General features: G+C 43.6%; 1 protein-coding gene and 2 long non-coding RNA genes across 5 annotated transcripts; 2 read left to right on the top strand and 1 right to left on the bottom strand.

Annotated features, from left to right (window-relative positions):
* Positions 1-2,101: 2,101 nt before the first annotated feature.
* Positions 2,102-4,019, top strand: LOC131686026 (uncharacterized). Of its 2 annotated transcripts, XR_009304909.1 has the most exons (4): positions 2,102-2,498; positions 2,558-2,623; positions 2,683-2,749; positions 2,837-4,019. It is a non-coding gene; the product is annotated as an uncharacterized LOC131686026 (long non-coding RNA). The 2 variants fall into 2 exon arrangements; XR_009304908.1 differs by having other exon boundaries at positions 2,102-2,623.
* A 5,441-nt stretch (positions 4,020-9,460) lies between these two features.
* On the top strand, positions 9,461-11,735 carry LOC131686027 (uncharacterized). Of its 2 annotated transcripts, XR_009304911.1 has the most exons (4): positions 9,461-9,933; positions 9,993-10,058; positions 10,118-10,184; positions 10,272-11,735. It is a non-coding gene; the product is annotated as an uncharacterized LOC131686027 (long non-coding RNA). The 2 variants fall into 2 exon arrangements; XR_009304910.1 differs by having other exon boundaries at positions 9,461-10,058.
* Positions 11,736-15,827: 4,092 nt separating this feature from the next.
* LOC131686022 (probable DNA mismatch repair protein Msh6) lies at positions 15,828-19,645 on the bottom strand. Its single transcript, XM_058970133.1, has 4 exons — positions 18,897-19,645; positions 16,371-18,845; positions 16,148-16,303; positions 15,828-16,084 (listed from the first exon to the last, which is right to left on the bottom strand). The coding sequence occupies exons 1-4, from the start codon at positions 19,503-19,505 to the stop codon at positions 15,965-15,967; spliced, it is 3,360 nt and encodes a 1,119-aa protein (XP_058826116.1). The 5' UTR covers positions 19,506-19,645; the 3' UTR covers positions 15,828-15,964.
* Between the last annotated feature and the right edge of the window lie 2,434 nt (positions 19,646-22,079).

Below are 22,079 nucleotides of genomic sequence, written 5' to 3'. Positions count from 1 at the left end.
TTAAACCGTCATATGCTCATGGTCTGACCAGGAAAGATTTTTGGTCTCGGTATGATTATTTCAGTAGATTCGTTATTCCTATACCTGAAAGTATGCCAAAACTAAATTTCGAAATTCCAGGGAATTGTAGTACGTGCAAGACTCTGCTTGGTCGTTGTCATTTTAATGATAGTGTGGATGTGTTAAGTACTTCGGTTTCGTTTATTGTGCAGCTAGCTAGCTAGAATAAGGTTTTCTGATTTGTGGTGGTACGGATTTAGTATGGGAATAGCAGACGATAATAAACTTATCTGCCGCAATATCCCAAACTTTTAAACGCTTCAAAAAAATTCAACGGTAGCGTTTTGTTGGCGGTGTCGGCTATTGGTTTCGAAGCATCAAGCACGATCGAGATTTATTGGGTTTTCTTCGTAATACTTGGATGAATGGCGATTTTCGTGGGTGTATGAGCAACAGTGAGTCTAGCTTATGCTGCTTATGCTAGGCTGGTTGGTGGTCCCGGCTTTGGATCGTATACATTTGGTGCAACACCAACTCGTATTCGACAATTTTCACGCTGCCACCCGCATCCCGGCTTGGTACGGCCAAACTGGTGTTGAAGGGTGTCAATTAGGGTTGCCTGGCGTATTCTTGTTGGTCATATCATTAGCGTTTCTGCAAAGAATCAGGAGCAAGACTAATACCTCTGTCCCATCCCAGGAGGACCAAAGGAGTGACATTAACCCTCTTAACCGTCACTCCCAACGATTTATAAAACCCCCATCAAATTGAAATTGTCGATGTTCCTTATTTAAATTTCGAAATGATTCGTTGATTAAATTCTTCTTTAAATAATTTGATTGCCGCATAGTTTCGAATCATCTTCATTTTGTACGCTGCACAGTTGGCCTGCCACAAACATTAATAGATTTGTTCCAGTACCAGGAAAAACAAGGTACTCCGGAGAAAACCGTTCCTGTACTCTCTTCTCATCTTTTTTCCTCGTCTGGTAGCAAATCGGAGAGAAAAGAGCAAGTATTTTTTGCTCCTGTTTGCTCTGGAGCAATGTCCGTATACTGCAACAAACCTAATATTGCCAAGAAAAATTGTAGGCGAACGTCTTCAATTTTCCAGGATCCCTTGTATTGGCTGTGTTTGTGTAGACTAGACTAGACTAGGATGTCGCTTTTAATATTGTTGAAGTTGGATATTTCTCACATTCTTTCGGTGGAGGTTTTTTTGTGAAGCTGGAGAATGCCTTCCAAATCTAGCTACTCGGCACAAAGGTTATAGAAAATAATCTTAGCACCTCTATTCATCTCACCCATTTGAACACATTAGCTTAGTGCAGGGTCTGCTATCTCTATTCAACGCATTAGTTCAAATGGTACGATGAATAATGGTGCATTGTACTCGACTTTTCGCTTCGCTCAAACGCGAATATTTTACATTTTCCAAGTCAGATTATTTATTGATCTGCTTCTTAGAAACGAAGCAAACATGTTAATACCTATTTAAGTGCAATCCAATCGCTGTAAGCCGAGTTTTTTTTTCAGTTCGTTTATTTGATCCGGCACGTTTGGTGCCGCACGTTTGTCCTTAATGGTGCCAAACTCTTTGCTTAAAATACATTTCAAAATTTTTATGATACAGAATTACAGTTTGGATAATATGTGTTATATATAAACTAAGAGGGACTATTTACGTTAAGCCGAGTTATCTGCGAAATAGTGTGACATCGTGACTAATGAGATGATTAAGGGCTCGTCTACCCTACAACCACAGCAGGGAATTAGGTAATCTTTTAGTAGAGAAGTAGTCAAAAGTTATGTTTTTGATAGTGTTTTCTTATATTTTCTAAAAAATATGAACATAAGAATTAGTATGCATTTTCCAAAAATTAGTTCCAAACCGATCTACAATTCGCTGGAGCTTTTACAGTAGCCCCACCTAAACAGCCTATAATCGGAAGTCAGTCCCATGTAGATATGGAATTCCATAGAACATGGGACTGACTTGCGATTATGAGTAGTAAACGTCTTAGCTTTACTTCTTTATGTTATAGTTATTTTCCGTCGACCTTTTTCCGCTGCGAGATCAAATACCGACGCCAGAGAGTGTAACCGTCGGTTACGATGAGCAATTGATGGCTCCGCCACAATAAATATCAATCCTTGAGCGGTTCAATATTTTGCCCTCCCAGCATGCAAATCCAACTCTGCCTTTTCCTGCTACGAGCTCCACTGCCACCCAAATGGTACCCACATCATTTCACAGTACTTATTTACAGCGGTACCTGTCTCATTTGGCTGCCGCTACACGCCACGGGTAGAGTAGCCAGTAAAAGGGTTAGCAAACGGATATAGCCGAGCTGTCAAACTTCGGAGGTGTTCGGTTCATCTCCGGTGCCGACTTACGAATACGTCACCGTTTTAGGCTCAGCTCCAGGCCCTGATCCTTCTTTCTGCTCTGACAATCAAAGGAATAAGAAGTGCGCGCGGTGTTCTTAATTTTCCAAAGTAATTTTTGTTAAGTGTTAAAAGTGATGCAGGTTAATTGATTTAATGCTTTTTTATAGTTACAGTTAGTAAAAGTCCAAACACAAAAGGACTGATTAATGGACTAGAGTAATAGAGTTTAAAAGGTATTTGTAAAATATTCATGTTAAGTTGATTGTCGTTAAAATATTTATCTAAAATTTAGTGGTACGCAAAGTAAAATAACGGTGAGAAGACGGTTCACAGACAAATTAAAATACCGGAAAAAAAAGGTAAAAATTGGGTACAAAAAAGTAGACGGGAAGGTGGTAGCGGGTACCACATGGTTGTATGGCTATGTAACTAATACCTCTGGGTAGGTCCCCAGAGGACCTTTTATTCTTGGATCCAGATTGTCATCTGGAACCTATTCCTTCGCAGAACGGGACCAAGAACAGGAACGGAAACTACCGCCAACATACGGCTCTCTGTCCGTCGCCACGTGCCGAGACCCCCCGGAAACAATCCCGGCAGCCACCACGCCATTCTTCTGCCTGCCGGCAACCCTGAAAACCGGCAACCACAAGCCGCAGGTCGAATCGACTCCCGAGAGCAGAAAATACCACTGTCCGGGCGAAGGACGCACGCCATACACGCTCCGACGGCTAACCGTTGGACCAGAGTCCCAGTTATAACCGACGCACCGCCACTGCCGCCATACACAGCCATTGTCACCGTAAACCACCAACATGTCACCCAGTCGACGATCCGGCCATCTTCCGTCTACACCCGTAAAACCAAACCGCAAGTAGCAAGTGACGTCACTTAGAATTAGGTTATTTATAAGTAATAAATAGAGTTAAGATGTTTAATGATGAAGATTAGTGATATTGTAACTTAACTGAGCCTTGGTTTAGTGAACTTGCATCACGTTTCGATTTTGCTCGAATTTCGGACTCAAAAGGAGTCGCCAGCCCTCGTCGTTGGTTGTCGTCCAGTAAGTCTTATCAGGTCGTAGCTTTTGAGCATCCCCTACGTAAGTACACCCGTTTGCTGGTCCTCGTCTGGTTGCATTGTCTGTGATATTACCGAAGGCAAATGGGTCACCCTCTAAATGAGTGCATATGATGGTGGGTGACATTTATATTCACCACCGACAAGCATAATTTCTCCTACCCTGAGCAGCTCGAGGTAACATATTGGCGCCCAACTTCAAAAACCCCACTTTTCAAATAAAATTTGTCTATCCCACGCGGGGAGGTAAAAATCAGTACGCTGATTTAGATTTCGCTTCATCCTCCAAACGAAGCAGATTTTGGTGTAGTAGAACTGTTCAACTTTCATTTACAAAATGGATGTAGAATTCGACATGCAATATAAAAGTCTTTTAGTCCACCACTTAGTCAGGGAAGAAATCGAACATGAACTAGCAATTCGGGGAATCGAGTTTACTGAAACGGAAACACGCGCTGCTCTCGCCAGACGTTTAAGAGAGCAAATCAAAGTAGAAAAAGAACAGGGTCATGCGGATTTAGATTTCAATAGATTAGATACCAGTGTCGACGCGGAAATTTCAATAATTGATACTAAAGTTAAGGAAATCAAAGATTTTCTCGGAAATTATAAACGACATGAAGGGACGAAGGAAAGCTTAAAAACGCGATTGGTTCATTGTTTCGCGCGCGTTAGACGCATTATGGAAAACGCTGAAGAGGAGAACGATCTCTCGGATATTGACGCTTTATGCACGTGCATTCGTCAAACTTATAACCAATATTTTTCTTTTTTCTCGCCGCTGGGTCAACAAGAAATGGAGAAACAAATCAATCAGAGTATGTCTAAATTAGCGATCGGAAATCAAAACCAGAACAATGGGAATAAATCGTCGGGGCTATCTAGTCAAGAAGACGGAAATGTATTCGTTACGCCAGGTCGATACCTAAAAAGGAATTTACAATCAGTAGATAATAATCAATCAAGTCAATTCCCAATACAGAACAATTTACTTCCATTCTTCATGCAGGCTGGGGCATACCCATGGATGTTCGGGCCCCCACAAATGCAAATGGGGGCACAGAGAATGCTTCAGTTTAGCTCAATTGATAACGCACATAGTAAGGTTGAGTCTTTCGGTGATCCTGAAAATTCAAATAAAGCAGATCGAGACAGTAAAAAGGCTAGGGTTCCGTCGCGACAACAACAGAAACAATCGCGTAATATCAGGTCGAGTTCAAATGCTTCTTCCGGCACGGAGTCCGGATGGTCGTCGGATAGATCGCGTCCGCAACCTAGGCACAGGGTTTATCGCCGGTCGGGTAAAGGAAGACCAGTCTCGGACTGGAAGCTAAAGTACGATGGCACCGATAATGGCCAAACGTTGATGAAGTTTATAAGGGAAGTAGAATTTTACGCGAAATCGGAGAATATGTCTAACAGAGAAGTATTTAGGTCGGCTATTCATTTGTTCAGTGGGGCCGCGAAAACTTGGTTCATGACAGGGGTGGAAAACGACGATTTCACCTCCTGGAACGAGTTAAAGGAGGAGCTCAAGCGTGAGTTTCTCAGTCCAGACCACGACCATACCAGTGAAATACGCGCGATATCGAGGAAACAGGGTCCCCGCGAAAAGTTTCAAGATTATTTTATGGAAATGCAGAAAATTTTCAACTCGCTGACCAAACCAATGACCGAGCGAAAAAAATTTGAAATCGTGTTTCGAAATCTACGCGCGGATTACAAGGGTCACGCGGTATCTTCCGAGATCGATAATTTAGCGGACCTTAAAAAGTTCGGGCGACGATTAGATGCTACTTTCTGGTACAAATACCAAACGTCGGGAAACGATACTAATTCACGGGGCAAAAACGTCCAGGTGAACGAAATGGATACAGGGGCGAAGCCCAAATTTCGGCAGAAATTCGAGAACGACCAATTTAAATCGCGAAATTTTTATAACTCCAAATCACGTGCCCATGTATCGGATGAGGAAGGGAAAAACTCGCGTAGAACCGATAGAGAGGATCAGGGTCAGGATTCACAGAAAGGTCTCAATGCGTTACTGAGAAATTATCAACCGCCAAAGGACGGTACGTGCTTTAATTGCCGGCTTCATGGTCACCACGCTCGTGAGTGTGACAGACCTAGGCATAGGTTCTGCCAAAGATGTGGGTTTTATAACGTAGATACGAATTCTTGTCCATTTTGCGAAAAAAACGCGTCAAAGACTGTCCCCGAGGGCCGACAAGTCGAGCGTTCATAAAGCCCCTCTCTAATATAGAACAACTAAAGGCTTTGCAAACCTATGGGTTTGAAAAAGTACTCCAGACCGATTATTTTCATTCTTCCCTATATGAAATTAATGAAACAATCATACACCTAGAGAATGACGAGAGACCATTCGTTGAAATAACCATTTTCGGTAGTTCTTTAGTAGGTCTACTCGATAGCGGAGCCCACCTGAGTATTCTCGGGATTGGCTCACTAAAGCTGATTGAACGATATAAATTACAACTTTTTCCCTCTGAGGTGTGTCTAAGAACAGCCAATGGAGAGGAGTTACACGTGAGGGGAACAGTGTTCCTACCAGTCACGTTTAATGGCGAGACAAAAATAATTGAAGCCCTAGTCGTACCTAGCCTCAGAAGACGAATTCTTCTGGGTATGAATTTTTGGAAATCGTTTCAAATTCGACCGACGATTTGCCACGCTGATGTTGAAAATATAGAAATAAATGAAGAGTCAGAAAATTACCATGCGAAAGACGAACGGAGATCTAAATTGAGTGAAGAACAACTAATAGAACTAGAGAATATTAAAAAGCATTTCAAAGTAGCAGAGGAAGGTATATTAGACACTACTAACTGGTTGAGTCACAGAATTGAATTAACTGATGAAGCAAAGCAACTCCCCCCCGCTCGAATTAATCCGTTCCCAACGTCACCGAGGAGACAAGAACAGATTAATGTCGAATTGGACAAGATGCTTCAGGCTAAAATAATAGAGCGTTCCTACAGCGATTGGGCCTTACGCCTTGTTCCTGTGGACAAACAAGATGGCACAGTACGTCTATGCTTGGATGCGCGAAAATTAAATGACCGAACCGTTAGGGACTCCTACCCTCTCCCACATGCAGACAGAATTTTGAGTCGGTTAGGAGCAGCACAGTACATTTCGACTATCGATTTATCGAAAGCATTCTTACAGGTTCCATTGCACCCAAGATCGCGTAAATTTACAGCCTTCTCCGTTTTGGGACGAGGTTTGTTCCAGTTCACCCGAATGCCGTTTGGCTTGGTCAACAGTCCTGCTACACTGTCACGGCTAATGGACCGAGTCCTGGGTGCGGGCGAACTGGAGCCAAACGTATTCGTCTACTTAGACGATATAATTATCATCAGCAATACGTTTGAGGAACATTTAACTCTGTTGGCTGAAGTAGCAAAGCGACTTAGATCAGCCAACTTATCAATTAATTTGCAGAAATCACAGTTCTGTGTACCTGAAGTACCGTATCTGGGTTACATTTTAGGACACGGAGGCCTTAAACCCAACCCAGACCGCGTATCAGCCATCGTTAACTATGAACGACCCACATCTCTTCGAGCACTCCGAAGGTTTCTGGGAATGTGTAACTATTATAGAAGATTCCTCATCGACTATAGCGAAGTTACACATCCCTTGACCGACCTCCTCAGAAACAAACCAAAAACCGTACATTGGAACGACCAGGCAGAAACAGCTTTCATCAAAATCAAAAATCTTTTGATTAGTGCACCTATACTTACGAATCCCGATTTTTCGCTCCCCTTTTCCATTCACTGCGACGCCAGTGATGCTGCAATAGCAGGTATTCTTACACAAACCCACGAAGGTGTAGAAAAACCAATTGCATACTTTTCCCAAAAATTAACGACAACTCAACAAAGGTACTTTGCGACTGAGAAAGAAGGCCTTGCCGTTCTCAAGTCGATAGAAAAGTTTCGGTGCTATGTGGAGGGCACCAAATTTACTGTATATACAGATGCCTCCGCATTGACTTACATCATGCGAAGTAGTTGGAGAACTTCCTCCCGTTTATGTCGGTGGAGTTTAGACCTTCAACGCCACGACATGATTATTCTGCACAGAAAAGGAGCGGATAATCTGATAGCAGATGCTTTATCGAGATCCGTAGAAGAACTAAATATAACAGAGGGGTGGTATGTGGATATGATGAGGAAAGTTGCAAAAATGCCTGAAAAATACAAGGATTTTAAAGTGGAAAAGGGAACACTAAAAAAACTGATTTCTGTTTCAGATGATCTCCTTGATTATCGGTTTTCATGGAAAACCTGTGTACCAGAAGCCCTTAGAGCAAAAATTCTAGTAGAAGAACATGACGATAGTTTACATTTAGGTAGTGATAAAACTTTAGCAAAGATAAGGCAAAAATATTTCTGGCCGAAAATGGCAGAAGATGTCCGAGAGCACATCCGTAAATGCTCTATCTGTAGACAAAACAAACCTGCCAATCGCTCTCAGATCCCCGAGCCCGGCAAACAACGTTTAACTACAAAACCGTTTCAGATTATCGCGCTAGATTTTATTCAATCCCTTCCGCGTAGTAAAACAGGTCATGCGCATCTCCTGGTAATTATGGATCTGTTTTCGAAGTGGTGTCTCCTAGTACCGGTAAAACGAATCTCCGCACCGCAAGTTACAAAAATCCTAGAAGAAGCTTGGTTTAGGCGTTACTCTGTCCCCGAATACTTAATCTCAGACAATGCGAGTACATTTCTCTCAAAAGAATTCAAATCTCTTATAACCCAATACGGCATACAGCATTGGACTAATTCCAGGCACCACAGCCAATCTAACCCGGTCGAACGATTGAACCGTACGATTAACTCATGCATTCGGTCATACGTAAAGCAAGATCAGCGACTTTGGGACACGCGGGTGTCCGAGATCGAATTCTGTTTGAATAGCACTCCCCATTCTGCCACCGGATACTCCCCATATCGCATTCTGTTCGGACACGAAATAGTAGGGAAAGGAGGAGAGCACAGGATGGACAGGGACAAGGAAGACATGTCGGAGGAGGAACGGGTGGAAAGGAAAAGGGAAATAGATCAAAAAATTTATTCCATAGTAGTGAAAAATTTGAAGAACGCTCACAATAAGAATATAAATACTTATAACCTTCGTTGTAAAAATTCAGCGCCGGTGTATTCCATAGGCCAACGGGTTTTCAAAAGGAATTTCCGCCAATCCTCGGCGGGGGACGCGTACAACGCTAAACTTGATGCACTATATGTGCCATGCAAAATTTTGGCCAGAATTGGCACCAGTTCTTACGAGTTGGCAGATGCGGATGGGAAACCAATCGGAGTATTTTCCGCCGTGGATCTGAAACCCGAATCCTAAGAAGAAGCACATCTTCAAAACTGAAGTTTTGAACATAGATTCCTTATCCATTGATGGTCCGGACATCAGTGGGTTTGCACCTGTTTGTATTAAGAAAGGGACAAAGTTAAATCAACAAATTACTTCGATCGCTCCATACATACGTTTAACAAAAGTAGACGACAGTACAATTGCCTCCTCCGGCAGAATCTTTCCTTTCGGTGGGGACGAATAAACCGTTTAGTGCCAGGAAAACCGATTATTGCCTCGAAACTCCACTGTAACCAGCGCGCGCGGAAACTTTCTGGTGGACAGACACAATTGATAGATCAATCGTTGAATAGTAAACGCGAAATTAACAATTTTTGCGGCAAAAATAATCTCGCGAGTTTACCACGCGGAAAAAAAAAATGTCGAATGTAAATAACCGAGTGAAAATGAAATGTTGACAGTTCTCAACACATTCGCATGTGTTGGTATGTAGGGGTACACTCATGAGTTCTTGCCTCCTTCACTGAGTGAAGGATGGGCACAGATAACTACTAGAGAATCACCAACCACTATTTCTGAAGTTAATTAGATATTTATGCTAGTCGATTTCCAGATAAGAATCTTATCAAATCGTTATGTTAATTTCCCTATTAGTCGAAAAAAATACAATTCTATAATTTTTCGGAAGAACGATGGGGCATTGTAACCGTCGGTTACGATGAGCAATTGATGGCTCCGCCACAATAAATATCAATCCTTGAGCGGTTCAATATTTTGCCCTCCCAGCATGCAAATCCAACTCTGCCTTTTCCTGCTACGAGCTCCACTGCCACCCAAATGGTACCCACATCATTTCACAGTACTTATTTACAGCGGTACCTGTCTCATTTGGCTGCCGCTACACGCCACGGGTAGAGTAGCCAGTAAAAGGGTTAGCAAACGGATATAGCCGAGCTGTCAAACTTCGGAGGTGTTCGGTTCATCTCCGGTGCCGACTTACGAATACGTCACCGTTTTAGGCTCAGCTCCAGGCCCTGATCCTTCTTTCTGCTCTGACAATCAAAGGAATAAGAAGTGCGCGCGGTGTTCTTAATTTTCCAAAGTAATTTTTGTTAAGTGTTAAAAGTGATGCAGGTTAATTGATTTAATGCTTTTTTATAGTTACAGTTAGTAAAAGTCCAAACACAAAAGGACTGATTAATGGACTAGAGTAATAGAGTTTAAAAGGTATTTGTAAAATATTCATGTTAAGTTGATTGTCGTTAAAATATTTATCTAAAATTTAGTGGTACGCAAAGTAAAATAACGGTGAGAAGACGGTTCACAGACAAATTAAAATACCGGAAAAAAAAGGTAAAAATTGGGTACAAAAAAGTAGACGGGAAGGTGGTAGCGGGTACCACATGGTTGTATGGCTATGTAACTAATACCTCTGGGTAGGTCCCCAGAGGACCTTTTATTCTTGGATCCAGATTGTCATCTGGAACCTATTCCTTCGCAGAACGGGACCAAGAACAGGAACGGAAACTACCGCCAACATACGGCTCTCTGTCCGTCGCCACGTGCCGAGACCCCCCGGAAACAATCCCGGCAGCCACCACGCCATTCTTCTGCCTGCCGGCAACCCTGAAAACCGGCAACCACAAGCCGCAGGTCGAATCGACTCCCGAGAGCAGAAAATACCACTGTCCGGGCGAAGGACGCACGCCATACACGCTCCGACGGCTAACCGTTGGACCAGAGTCCCAGTTATAACCGACGCACCGCCACTGCCGCCATACACAGCCATTGTCACCGTAAACCACCAACATGTCACCCAGTCGACGATCCGGCCATCTTCCGTCTACACCCGTAAAACCAAACCGCAAGTAGCAAGTGACGTCACTTAGAATTAGGTTATTTATAAGTAATAAATAGAGTTAAGATGTTTAATGATGAAGATTAGTGATATTGTAACTTAACTGAGCCTTGGTTTAGTGAACTTGCATCACGTTTCGATTTTGCTCGAATTTCGGACTCAAAAGGAGTCGCCAGCCCTCGTCGTTGGTTGTCGTCCAGTAAGTCTTATCAGGTCGTAGCTTTTGAGCATCCCCTACGTAAGTACACCCGTTTGCTGGTCCTCGTCTGGTTGCATTGTCTGTGATATTACCGAAGGCAAATGGGTCACCCTCTAAATGAGTGCATATGATGGTGGGTGACATTTATATTCACCACCGACAAGCATAATTTCTCCTACCCTGAGCAGCTCGAGGTAACAAGAGGTGACTCCACTATCTGGACTAGATATCGACCCATCAACTCATGACCGGCGACCAACGGCTTTATTTCCCTTCCGAAGGAAAGCGTCACCACAGATTTTTTTCACATCAGAAAAATCTCAACGACCTTGGCCGGGATTGAACCCAGACCAACTGGGGCGAGGAAAAATGGTTTCTTCGCAAAGGGACCGTACACAAATGATGCAGCTATTTTCGACCCCTCCCTCCCCCTTCGTAGCACTTGGTCACAAAATAGAAACCTCCCCCTTGTATATAACGTAGCTTTTACCAACGCCCCACCACCCCACAGCCGGCATGGTGATGAACAAAGTTAAATCTTGAGCGTTTTTTCCTGTTACCTGTTACATGTGTATAATTTAGGTCAAAAAAGTTACATGTTTTAATGCTAACAGGTGGAGAATCTCAAAATCACAAATCCAGTGCATTGCATTGTTTAGTTTGCTTAAGGCAGCTTTAAAGGAAGAAATGGTTGGTTTCATTTTAATCGAGAGCGGGAGGGCATCCTACAGAGATGCGTTGTATATCAGCACGCTCTTCCGCATAACGCTGGTGTGTGGTGGATTAGTTAAAAAACTGGAGCCATCATTTGTCCTCACTGTAGATTCTGGAGAAGGTAGTCCGGAAGTTCCTGCTGATATGCACCATGGATGAAGCAGCAAAAGCGTCAACAAATATTCCAACTGTTTCTGGTTCGTAAATTTCGACCTGGAATGTAATAGAAAAATATAACTTTATATTTAGAAAACGAAAATAATTTGCCAACCTTTTCGCCTCCATTATGCCATCTGCTATCCCGACCGATAAAGTAACAACTTCCTTTATTATTCCTAGGCCTGAAAAACATTTTTACTACCAGGTTCTACACTAATAAAATTAAAAATTGCAAAACAACTTCGACAAACAAATTTAAATTTTTCTTCACCCCGGCACTTGTGTCACTTGACTCATAGGTAGCGACTCGAAAAGTCACGGCGCATCGACTCTTGTCACTCAGTTGCGACTGCAAGAATAAGGTGAGAGTTCATCGGTGTTCATCCGAAGTGACTTCGCTCACTGCATTCGCCTGTCAGAATAGCACGACTCAAGTGACTCTCCGCGAGTCACCTCACTCGCCGCGCAGAATAGGGCCGATAGACAAGGTATACAACACCGTATGGCGAGAGAACGTGCACCGGCAGCTCGACCTTTGGGGCATCCGTGGAAACCTCGGTCATAACATACAACGTTTTCTCGGAATCCGGAATATTCTCATAGGAAAACAGAGTACCCTAGGGATCTATTCTAGCGATAACCCTTACTCATATTTATTACCGTGCATGCAACTGGGAGGACCAAATGCTGTACCCGCATAAAGTTGAAAACTGCAGTTAACGCCGTAAGCAGATGGACAACCTTCGTCGGCTTCCAAACAACAACCTTTAAGCCACCGATCGGCCCATCCGGATAGCGGACACCTGAATCTACTGCAAAAAGGAGCCGAAGATAATCGGGGTCACAGTGGACAGGAAATCCTCCTTCGCCCCTCACTTCCGGTATCTAAAGACCAACTGCGTCGACCAGAAAAGGCCAGACGATATGCGCCCGGAACCCGAGGTGCAACCGGAATATGGTACTCACCATCAGCCAGCCGCTAATTCATAGTCGGCTTTCTTACGGCATAGAGATCACAGAACGGAGCCTCGCAGGAACGAACAGCATATCGGACCCTCTGTACCACGCGTCCATTAGGACGGCAACTAAAGTACTACCCAGTACACCAGCCTAAATCGCCTGCTTTGAGGCCGGCGTCCTTCGATTTCAGTGCAAGACCGCCATGGTGGCCCTCCGGAGGGCACGTTAATTTGGTCTGACCCGACGCCAAGGAGCATTACTCACCTATTTGATTGAATTAACTATTTATCGATTTATCACAAGTTCCGGATTATACGGTGGCTGTAAATAGTAATGCGCGTAAACGGTGAATGCGCATTTTAACCGGTAAACACAAAACGCTCGCAAAGATCGCAGTTGATCATATTGGAGGCTCGAGATCAGTTTGCGGGATAGACTCGTTCTATTTCGCATCAACTTTCAATCAAGCCACACCCGTCGCCAACCCGTCCTTCCGGAATTCACCGAAGAAGAGCGACCGTGAGTGTCCGAGTGTGATTGCGTGCTCGGAGAGAACAGAGATCCGCGCGTCCAATGGCAGTAAACCTCTCTAAGGCAGTAGTTTAGGGAGCCCTCGAGAGAGTCGAAGGTGAGTCAGCAAGCTCTTATAAGTAAGAGAACCCTAACTTACACCCTACTATCTCCAGCCAGACTGCACCGGGTATGGTCTCGACCAAGGAACGCCAGATCCCTCCAGAAAGACACAAGCCTGTACCAGACGATCCGGGCTGAAGGAGCCCCTGAAATCATGAGTTCAGCTTACAATTAACTAGTGGAGCGGTGATTCTCGAATCATACTCTTATGGATCTACACCGACAGATCCAGGACGGATGGTGATGTCGGAGTCGAAGTCCGCGACGGCGGGATAGGCTCCCCGAGTAGCAATCTTTGTTGCCGAAACTACTTCATAACTAGTTCGCAACAAATGTTCTATACAATTCTTGTTGCAAACTGGTTATGAGGTGGTGGCCGAAACAAAAATTGCTACTCGGGTCATTCCTCCGCCTCCCGGCAGTGCTTGGTCTTTTCGCCGAAGCCGCAGCCTTCGCTCACTTCGGCATACAGAGGAACATCAAATCATACCACCTGCCAGTGCTGGGTCGAAGAAGCAGGAGGACTCTAACAAAGGAAGAACCAGCCATTCGGCACTTCGTCGAAGTCTTTAACAATAACTTGATCGACCACTGGCAAGCGTCCCAGGAACATATGTAGAAAATTAAAGGTATACTCGTAAACTGGGACGACCACCCGGATTGGAAGGAACAGAAAGTCCTGCGCCTATTGTGTACCGGACACACGAAAATCATGCACTTCCACACAATATCGAATGTATCACTTCCTATCTGCGCCACAATGCGCGACCAGGACAACAGTGTAACGTATCCTCTCCAACTATCTCGAGCTTGTAAGTGCCCGGCGGACCCTTCTTTTCAGGGCGGCCTAGGTGCCTCTACAAAATTTCGGATTTTCGTATAAAACAAATAAATTTTACCGTGTTTATTTCACTCCTACTCTCCACTGCTGCTGATGCGGGATCCCAATGCTGGTGGTGAGAGGAGGGCGGGAGGTCTCCTTCCGGTTTAGCTAGAGAAACCTTTGTCCGCCTTGTTTCATTCTCCTTGGCAATTAACTGTGGAGGAGCTTGGCTCGTTTGACTGATTCTCCACAGTGAGAACGGACGATGCTGCGGATCTTTAACAATTAGCCGAGAAGGCAAGTGGCTCCTTCACGATTAGCGTTCCAGTACGGCGATCCTACACCACACTTGTAACCGGACCATGGGCCGGCACTTTCGCCGGGCTTAATTGGCCGTCTCTCACGCGGACTTCACACTCGGTTACTGTGACGGAAAACTGTCCCGAAAAAAAGATTGTTTATTCTCGGCGTCTTCCTACTACCGTGGTCCGTCACTATCTAACTCCTCGATGGTTGCCTTCCTCACGACCAAAAAAGACGTTTAAACACTTCGCCTCATAACTGCCTTTCCGATCTGCAGCATAGTCCACACACTTTTTGCAGCAGAAAGAGAGCGGTGGCCTATCTAAGCCCTATGTTATTTATACACAAATCTTCAACAAAAATTACTACACCTATCTGTACAACCAAAACCGTTCACAAGTGCGAAGCTATATAAAAATTTACAAATTAAGCGTGAACGGTACAAAACAGCGGTGAGCATAATATTACGTAAACAATACACTCTACGGAGAGAGTACGCACGAATAGGTGTATTTCCACCCAGTGCCAAATTGTTACCCTGACGGGTTACAAGCTCCAGGACCTCCGTGTAAGACACGATACCCCGCCCTCAATTCACGACGCCTTGGCCAACGATCCCGTAAGGGAGGAAATTGTCCTAAGCTTCTTTAAAGATGCCGGTCTTCGACATCTAAAGCAGGAATCCATCACGACCGCACTAGCAATGGGCCCTCACCCGGTCTGAAGGTATCTTCCATGGCTCAATAAGACCAAACAAAAGGAACCGCAATCCAAGACCCACTGGCAGCCCCACCCACCCTCTTCCGTGATGCACCAAATAAAACCAGCAATTGTCCCTTTGCCACTTTCTTCCGGTGCCGGAGAGTTCGGCAATGGCCCGACACTATCAACGGCGGACCAGATGTTTACCCTGCGACAGCTCCTGGAATAATTGGTTGGCATACAACTTGCGACCTCACCTTCTGGTTGTGGATTTCAAGGCAGCGTGCGATTCAGTGCAACGAAACGAACTGTGGCAGATATTGCTTGAACATGGCTTTCCGACAAAACTGACAATGAATGGATCAAAATCAAGCATTAGAAAAGCCGAAGAGACCGCTCCGTTTATGAAGTTAAATAGATTAAAGCATTTTCTACCTCGTTATTCAACATAGCACTCGTAGATGCAATACAAATATGCCGCTTGGTTTCCCGAATGACACTGACATCATTGGAGATGATCCCAAAGCAGCGTACAAGGAAACTGGCAGACTGGCTTTCCAAGATCGAGCAATATGGAAGTATGAAATACATTTGGTTATGATTCGGAACATCCGGATTGTTCGGCCATGATAAAAATGATGACGATCCAATACATTGACAACATGAACGTCAATACTAGGTTTATTATTTGGCCGCAGAAAGAGAGTAATACCGTATACAGATCGCTAGTAAGAGCAACACCAAAAGATTTTTATGAAATTTATCGTCTACTCAGGCAGACACTAGAAGCGGCACGCTTTGAGCTTCCGTAACATTTCCTTCACCTCCCCGGGATCGGCTTGCTGGAGCGATTTGGTGAAAATTTTTCTTTTCAATGCTTCCGCTTCGACCGTTTTGGAGAGCTGTAGGGTAAAATGCAATTTGCTAGATTAACTTTAAAGAAACAGTACCCCGCGCATACTTACCTCATGAGCTCGTTTGATAATGCAAGCTGGCATGTCGGCTAATTTGGCTGCGTTGAAACCGTACGATTTGGGGCAAGCTCCGTCCGCGTATTTGTAAAGGAATGTGACCGTTTCCTGGGTGGGATCTTCATCGTCTTCGTTTTCTACCATACAAGCCTATCGGAATTTTTAAACCACGAAAAAAATTATGTTTTATTTTTAGAGAGAAAATAATTCAACTTACCATGTGACCCAAACTGATTCGTTTGTCTTCATTAAAATTGTCTACCAGGTTGTGATAGTGAGTGGAAAACATGGACCGACATTTCAGATCCGCTAGAAAATTAACGACAGCTCCTGCGATCGATGTGCCATCATAGGTGGCAGTTCCTCGGCCAAGTTCATCCAACAGAACTAAACTCTTCTCGGTAGCGTGTTTCAAAATGGTCGATGTTTCGTTCAGTTCCACCAGGAAAGTACTATGTCCTGCCATGATGTCGTCATTCGCTCCCAAACGGGTAAAGATTCGATCGATTAGTGTCATGCGGCAGCTTGTCGCTGGAATCCTGGATCCGATTTGGGCCATTACCGCCAGAATGCCAACCTGTCTCATGAGCGTGCTTTTACCACCCATGTTGGGACCGGTCAAAAGAACCAGGCGTGCTCCATTTGCGCCAAGACTGACACCGTTTGGAATGTAGTTTTCCAAGTCACTGGCACAGGGGTGAATTCCATCTTCAATTTCCAGAATTTGACCGTGTTCGTCACTGAGAATCTCCGGTACACACGTATTGCCCTCACTGCGGGCATATTCTGTTAGGGCTGTCAGCACATCCAGCGTCGCAGTTAATTCGATACAAGTTTTCCACATATCGTAACGTTTGGAAAACTTCTCAAAAATTCTCCGAGCTAAATCCTTCAAAACCAATTTACGCTTGTCTTCAGCTTGCATCATTCGTTTCAGAAAATCTCGCGTTTCTTCTGTGTGGTACCGTTTCGTTCCATTTTTACCCTTCTTCTGTCCTTCCAAAGTATATCCGCTGTTGGCCTTCTTCGCAGATTCTTCCGGGATTTCCAGCTGAAAACGTTTCTTATCCGTTCCGAAGTAATTTACTTTACAGCCAAAATACTTTTCCTGATCGTGCTTGTACTCCTCCAGCTCTTCCTGGATGTCCTTAATTTCTTGTTCGATGGCATCGTACTCGGCATCCAGACCCTTACCTGGAGCAATCAATCCTTCTTTCAGAGCTTCATCATGATCGAAAGCTTCTTCGAAAAAGCGAATTTTCTGCTTCATATCGGGAAATGCTCCGCCTTGTTTTTCGGTTTGAGTCAACCTGATCAGAAGTTTGGACGATACTTTGGAGAACAGATCCGACAGGCTGGTTAACGATTTGAACCCTTTCAGCGTATTGATAAAATCATGTATCTTCTTTTTACCGTAGGCGTTCTCCTCGTACAGAATTGCCCTTCCGTCAGGGTGATCCTTGAGTCGTTCGGCGTTCCCGAAGGTATGGATTTGTGCCAGCATTCGTTCTAAATCTGGTAACTGGCCGAGGATTTGCCGCACATCTTGAAGCAGACTAACATCCTCCAGCAGTTCCGTTATCGCGTCCTGCCGTTGGACAATTACCTCCAGCTCGCAGCTTGGTGAACATACCCAGTGATGAAGCAATCGCTTACCAAACTTAGTACAGCAATGGTCCAATCGGTCGACCAACGATTGTTCCCCTTCCGAAATTCGTAGATTGTTCAGTGTGACCGAATCCAAAACCATAAATCGGTGCACGTTAGCAATTTTCAAATCCTTTCGCATTTCGACATTATCTGGTGGAAAGTACAGTTCAAAGCTTGCCAACGAAATAATCTGTTGATCCAACAGACATCGCTTCAAGTACCAAATACAGCCTCCGAGGGCTTTCAGTGCCAGCTGAAAGTTATCGTCCGGCGTAAGACCGAGATGATCATTTTTGTCGACCAACGATCGAAAAATCGATGGCCACTTTTCATCGCTGAAGTTTCCGTAGTAGTTCTCCGCCAAGTACTTGAGAGTTTTTTCCGCTGGCCAAAACTGAGAGCCACTGGTAAGAGGTTCCTTTCGAATAGCTGCGAGAACGGTTTTAAAAATTTGCTGAGTTCCTGGTGACGATGCGCAGCGCTCGTGCAGTACTAAAGCCGGTCCATAATGGGACAGAAGAGTTAGCAGCCGCGATGCTTGAATATCATCCTCGAATTCCCCCAGATGAAACTGACCCAATGAAGTGTCTATAAAACAAACACCGAACCGGCTACCTACACCAGTTTTGGCACGCTCCGTTATAGCCAGCATGTATTTCGGTTGATGATGTACCGTCATCTGTACCTGTTGACCAAACACCTCCGTTCCCTTGAGCGTCACCTGACAAATCTCCCGTTTTACCACTTTGTCGTATTTGCTGTTGGATTTGGTACGCTTGCATCGTTCCTGCATCATCTCCGGCGTTTCGGTTTGTTCGACCCGCGCCACCATGTAGCCCTTTTCGATTAACGAAGTGGCCATTCGGTCGTACCCGGTTTCCGGAAAACCGGAATGGGCAAAATCACCTTTCATGTAGGAAAATCCCAGCTCGGTAGCTCCGATCATCGCGTCCATGTGGTACAGCTCGTAAAACTTACCCACCTTGAAGAACAGTATACAATCCATGTGGCGAGATTTGAGCTCCCACCATTGTCGCATTCCCTAAAACAACATATTTTAAAATCCAGAAAAAAATTCGTTAAAAATACTCACTGGTGTCAACGTATTCAGGTATGATTCCGGTACGTACAAAGTTCTCGGATCGTATTTTTCGCTTCCCAATTTGTTTCCATGAATGTCCTTAATTTTCTCAGGCTTCAGAAAATCCAGTTTTTGGTGAGTCCAAATTGTCGGTTCATCTAAAGCCGGTGCACTGGTTTCCTCTTTCTCCGCCAGGTTATCATTCTTTTCCTCCAAACTTTCCGTCTCAAGCTTAATTTTTTTCTGCGCCGGCGAAGCAGCCTCCTCCTTCTCGACCCATTTGAAAGAAGCTAGATCCACAACCTTGGGAGGAGTTCTTTCGTTCTTAGCTTGATTTTCGCTATCCGAATCGTCCGAAGTGTCGTTCATTACAATCCGGCGCCGTTTCATTGGTTGAATTTCTTCATCGTCACTAACTGGCTCCTTTTTGGCCTTCGCTGATGCGGAAGACGACGTTGGTTTTTCTGGTTTCGGAGTTTTATTGCTGTTTCCCACACCGACCGGCGTTCTAGCCGGGCTCGATGAGGGCAAAAGTTTTGCAAGTTTTGGAGTTCCCGGTGATTTGGCGAAATAATGTAGCAGCGTGTTCGAGCTGTTCAATTTGTCTTTGTTTTTATTCATGATAGTAGCAATGTAACAAACGAAAACAATCACTAATTAACAGTAAAAACTATTGACACTCTTCGAGATTACCGAAGACAAAAATTATGAATAAAACATAGCGTTCAGTATCGTCGAAATGTATTTAAAAACAAACACGCGCGCGCAATGTTTGCTTGACAGACGAACGTCGATGGCTGCGTGCTGTAATATTGTCGTGCAACGGTATGAAACGGTATACATGAGCACACCGAAAAACCTTTTATTAGCGCATTTACCCAAAATCCCACACGGCCAAAAAAGTCGGATCGCAGCAATCATCCGGCCAGCGTAGCAAGCAGAAAGTTAGCAAAAGTTGAGCAAAGCGAAATTGATGCTGGCAGAGTTTCTGCGAGGATTTTGCGCGATTTGTGCGAGAATTCTGGCAACAAATTCGCTCAAATGCAACAACCGTTTCTGACAGAAGCGATTAAACCAAACGATGCAGCCTAGGATGCACCAAAGAGAATAGGGAAAGAGACGAAGAGTGAAAATCAGTCAAAACGGCAACACGCCCTTTATGATGATTTCAACACTAGAATTTTGGCAACCGCTTCTATAGGCAGCACTTTAAATGACTCCTATTATATTTTGAAAACAAACCGTATGTCGATCGATGGATTTGTTTATCAAACGATGTGCATTTCGAAACAAAGAGATGAAATAATTCTAAAGCTTATTTTTACTCATACATATACTCTAGAATGCACCTTACAATCACGATTGAACTAAATTCTGATGAAAATACAAATTTCTTTTTTGATAGAAGTACAATACTTATCTCCTCCAACTCAGGCATGAGTAATGTTTATTTACATTGCACGATTGGTCTGCTCAATAAGGTATTTTTGGCTTCACACTATTCGTCTCTTTCCATATTCTCTTTGGGATGCACCTCACTTTTATCCGGAATCCAGCCAGAAATGTATGGCATCTTTGTCAGATGTTTTGCTCGATTCGTTTTAAATTCTACCAGGTAGGAATTGCCAGGATCTTTGCACAGTTTATGTCCGAGTTATGTCAGGATTTTGCTCGGTTCCTGTCAAAATTTGCCAGAAAACGCGAGCGAAACCGAGTTCGCCCTAACTCAACTAACCCGACAGGATACGCGCAGAAATCTGACAGGGCTGCCAAACCAAGACCTACAGAAATCTAGCAGCACGGTCTCTGCCAGAAAATTTGCTCAAGGGGCATCTACTGCGGACGCAAGTAATTTTCGCTATTCGTGAAAAATTTAGTTGTTATCGTCTTTCAATTGTGAATTTTTGATATTTTGGACCTTTTGTGGTTGTCCCGATTAAATAATAGAATCTGCCATTCCAAATTCTGTTTCATCGTAGTAAGCAGAGTTAAAAATATTCAAATTCATTGAATGAAAATTGACCATATTCAGCCGCATTCATTTTCAATATTCAGTGACGCAGCTGAAAACGTCAAACAAACAAACAGCCCATTCATCCATGCAGATTTTTGCTGATTTCGTTTTTAAATCAGAGTTGCTCTAGGTTCGCTCGGAGCTGTCACTTTTATATGGAAACTGTAAACATTAGAGCGAACCTAGGGCGACTCGATTCTAAAACCGAAAACAGCATTTCATTCGTCTCCTATTATTACACGAAGCGACCGTGCAGCAACGAATCAAACGCATCAAAGTAGGCCCTGGCACAATGTAAGCGATGATGATTGTTGTTTCATATGCTTTACCGGCATTTGAAAACATTTTCCTACATAATTAGTGCAATGAATATATTGTACGAGATTCAACTGAATGAATAACATGGATATTTGAATGAATTTTTTTTCTATTCACCGCGAGCAGTGATGCCACAAGTACAGATTTATCTAGAAAGGTATAGATTTTTGAGGCATTTTTGGTACAGATTCTGTACGGTACAGATTACAGATTTTTCTAATAAAGTACAGATTTTTTTACACGACAGCAAGGCAAAATAATTTAACCCTGCGATGCATCCCAGTAAACAACAGGTAAACGTTGACATTACCCAGTCAAACTCAAGTCTGCAAATTCGAAGACTTAATTTAAGCAGCAGATTTTTTCGATGACGCAAATATTTGCAGATTTTTTAGTTTGGTTGCAGATATTTACAGATTTTTTAATATAAAGGCTATTGAAAACAGTAGTTTTTAATATTTTAGTTACACTAGCTTTCCTGATATTTTTTGTTCTTCCCAGACTTTTAAAATTATTATTGCAGACATTTGAAAAAAGTATCTGGCATCTCGGTCTGGTAGTAAGATTCGCTTCGCAGTACGAAGTCAAGCGAAAGCTGCGTTCCAGTTATCAAATCGAGTTGCAGAGAGAGAGAGGGAAAGCGACGTAGAAAGTATTTTTGCAGTACACAGAATATAGAAATGATCTTCGCATACTGGATACCGGTGAGACCGTTTCTTTTACCTTTTCCACGTTTTTTAAATATCATTGCTATATGGCCTGTACTAAGCAATAACATTTTTCAGAGATTTGTATGATTTGAATTTATATAACCTAAACCTAACATTTATTTCGCCTTTTGATATCTCCGTCATCTATGAAAA

Source organism: Topomyia yanbarensis, chromosome 2 (genome assembly GCF_030247195.1).
Source record: "Topomyia yanbarensis strain Yona2022 chromosome 2, ASM3024719v1, whole genome shotgun sequence".
Classification (NCBI taxonomy): domain Eukaryota; kingdom Metazoa; phylum Arthropoda; class Insecta; order Diptera; family Culicidae; genus Topomyia; species Topomyia yanbarensis.
This window is presented reverse-complemented; position numbering and strand designations above follow the sequence as displayed.

Coding starts and splice junctions, on each gene's coding strand:
- LOC131686022 (XM_058970133.1), bottom strand. CDS start 19,505: ATGAATAAAAACAAAGACAAATTGAACAGCTCGAACACGCTGCTACAT. Junction 16,304..16,370: donor GAATCAGTTTGGGTCACATG/GTAAGTTGAATT, acceptor AAATTCCGATAG/GCTTGTATGGTAGAAAACGA. Junction 16,085..16,147: donor TTATCAAACGAGCTCATGAG/GTAAGTATGCGC, acceptor TTTACCCTACAG/CTCTCCAAAACGGTCGAAGC.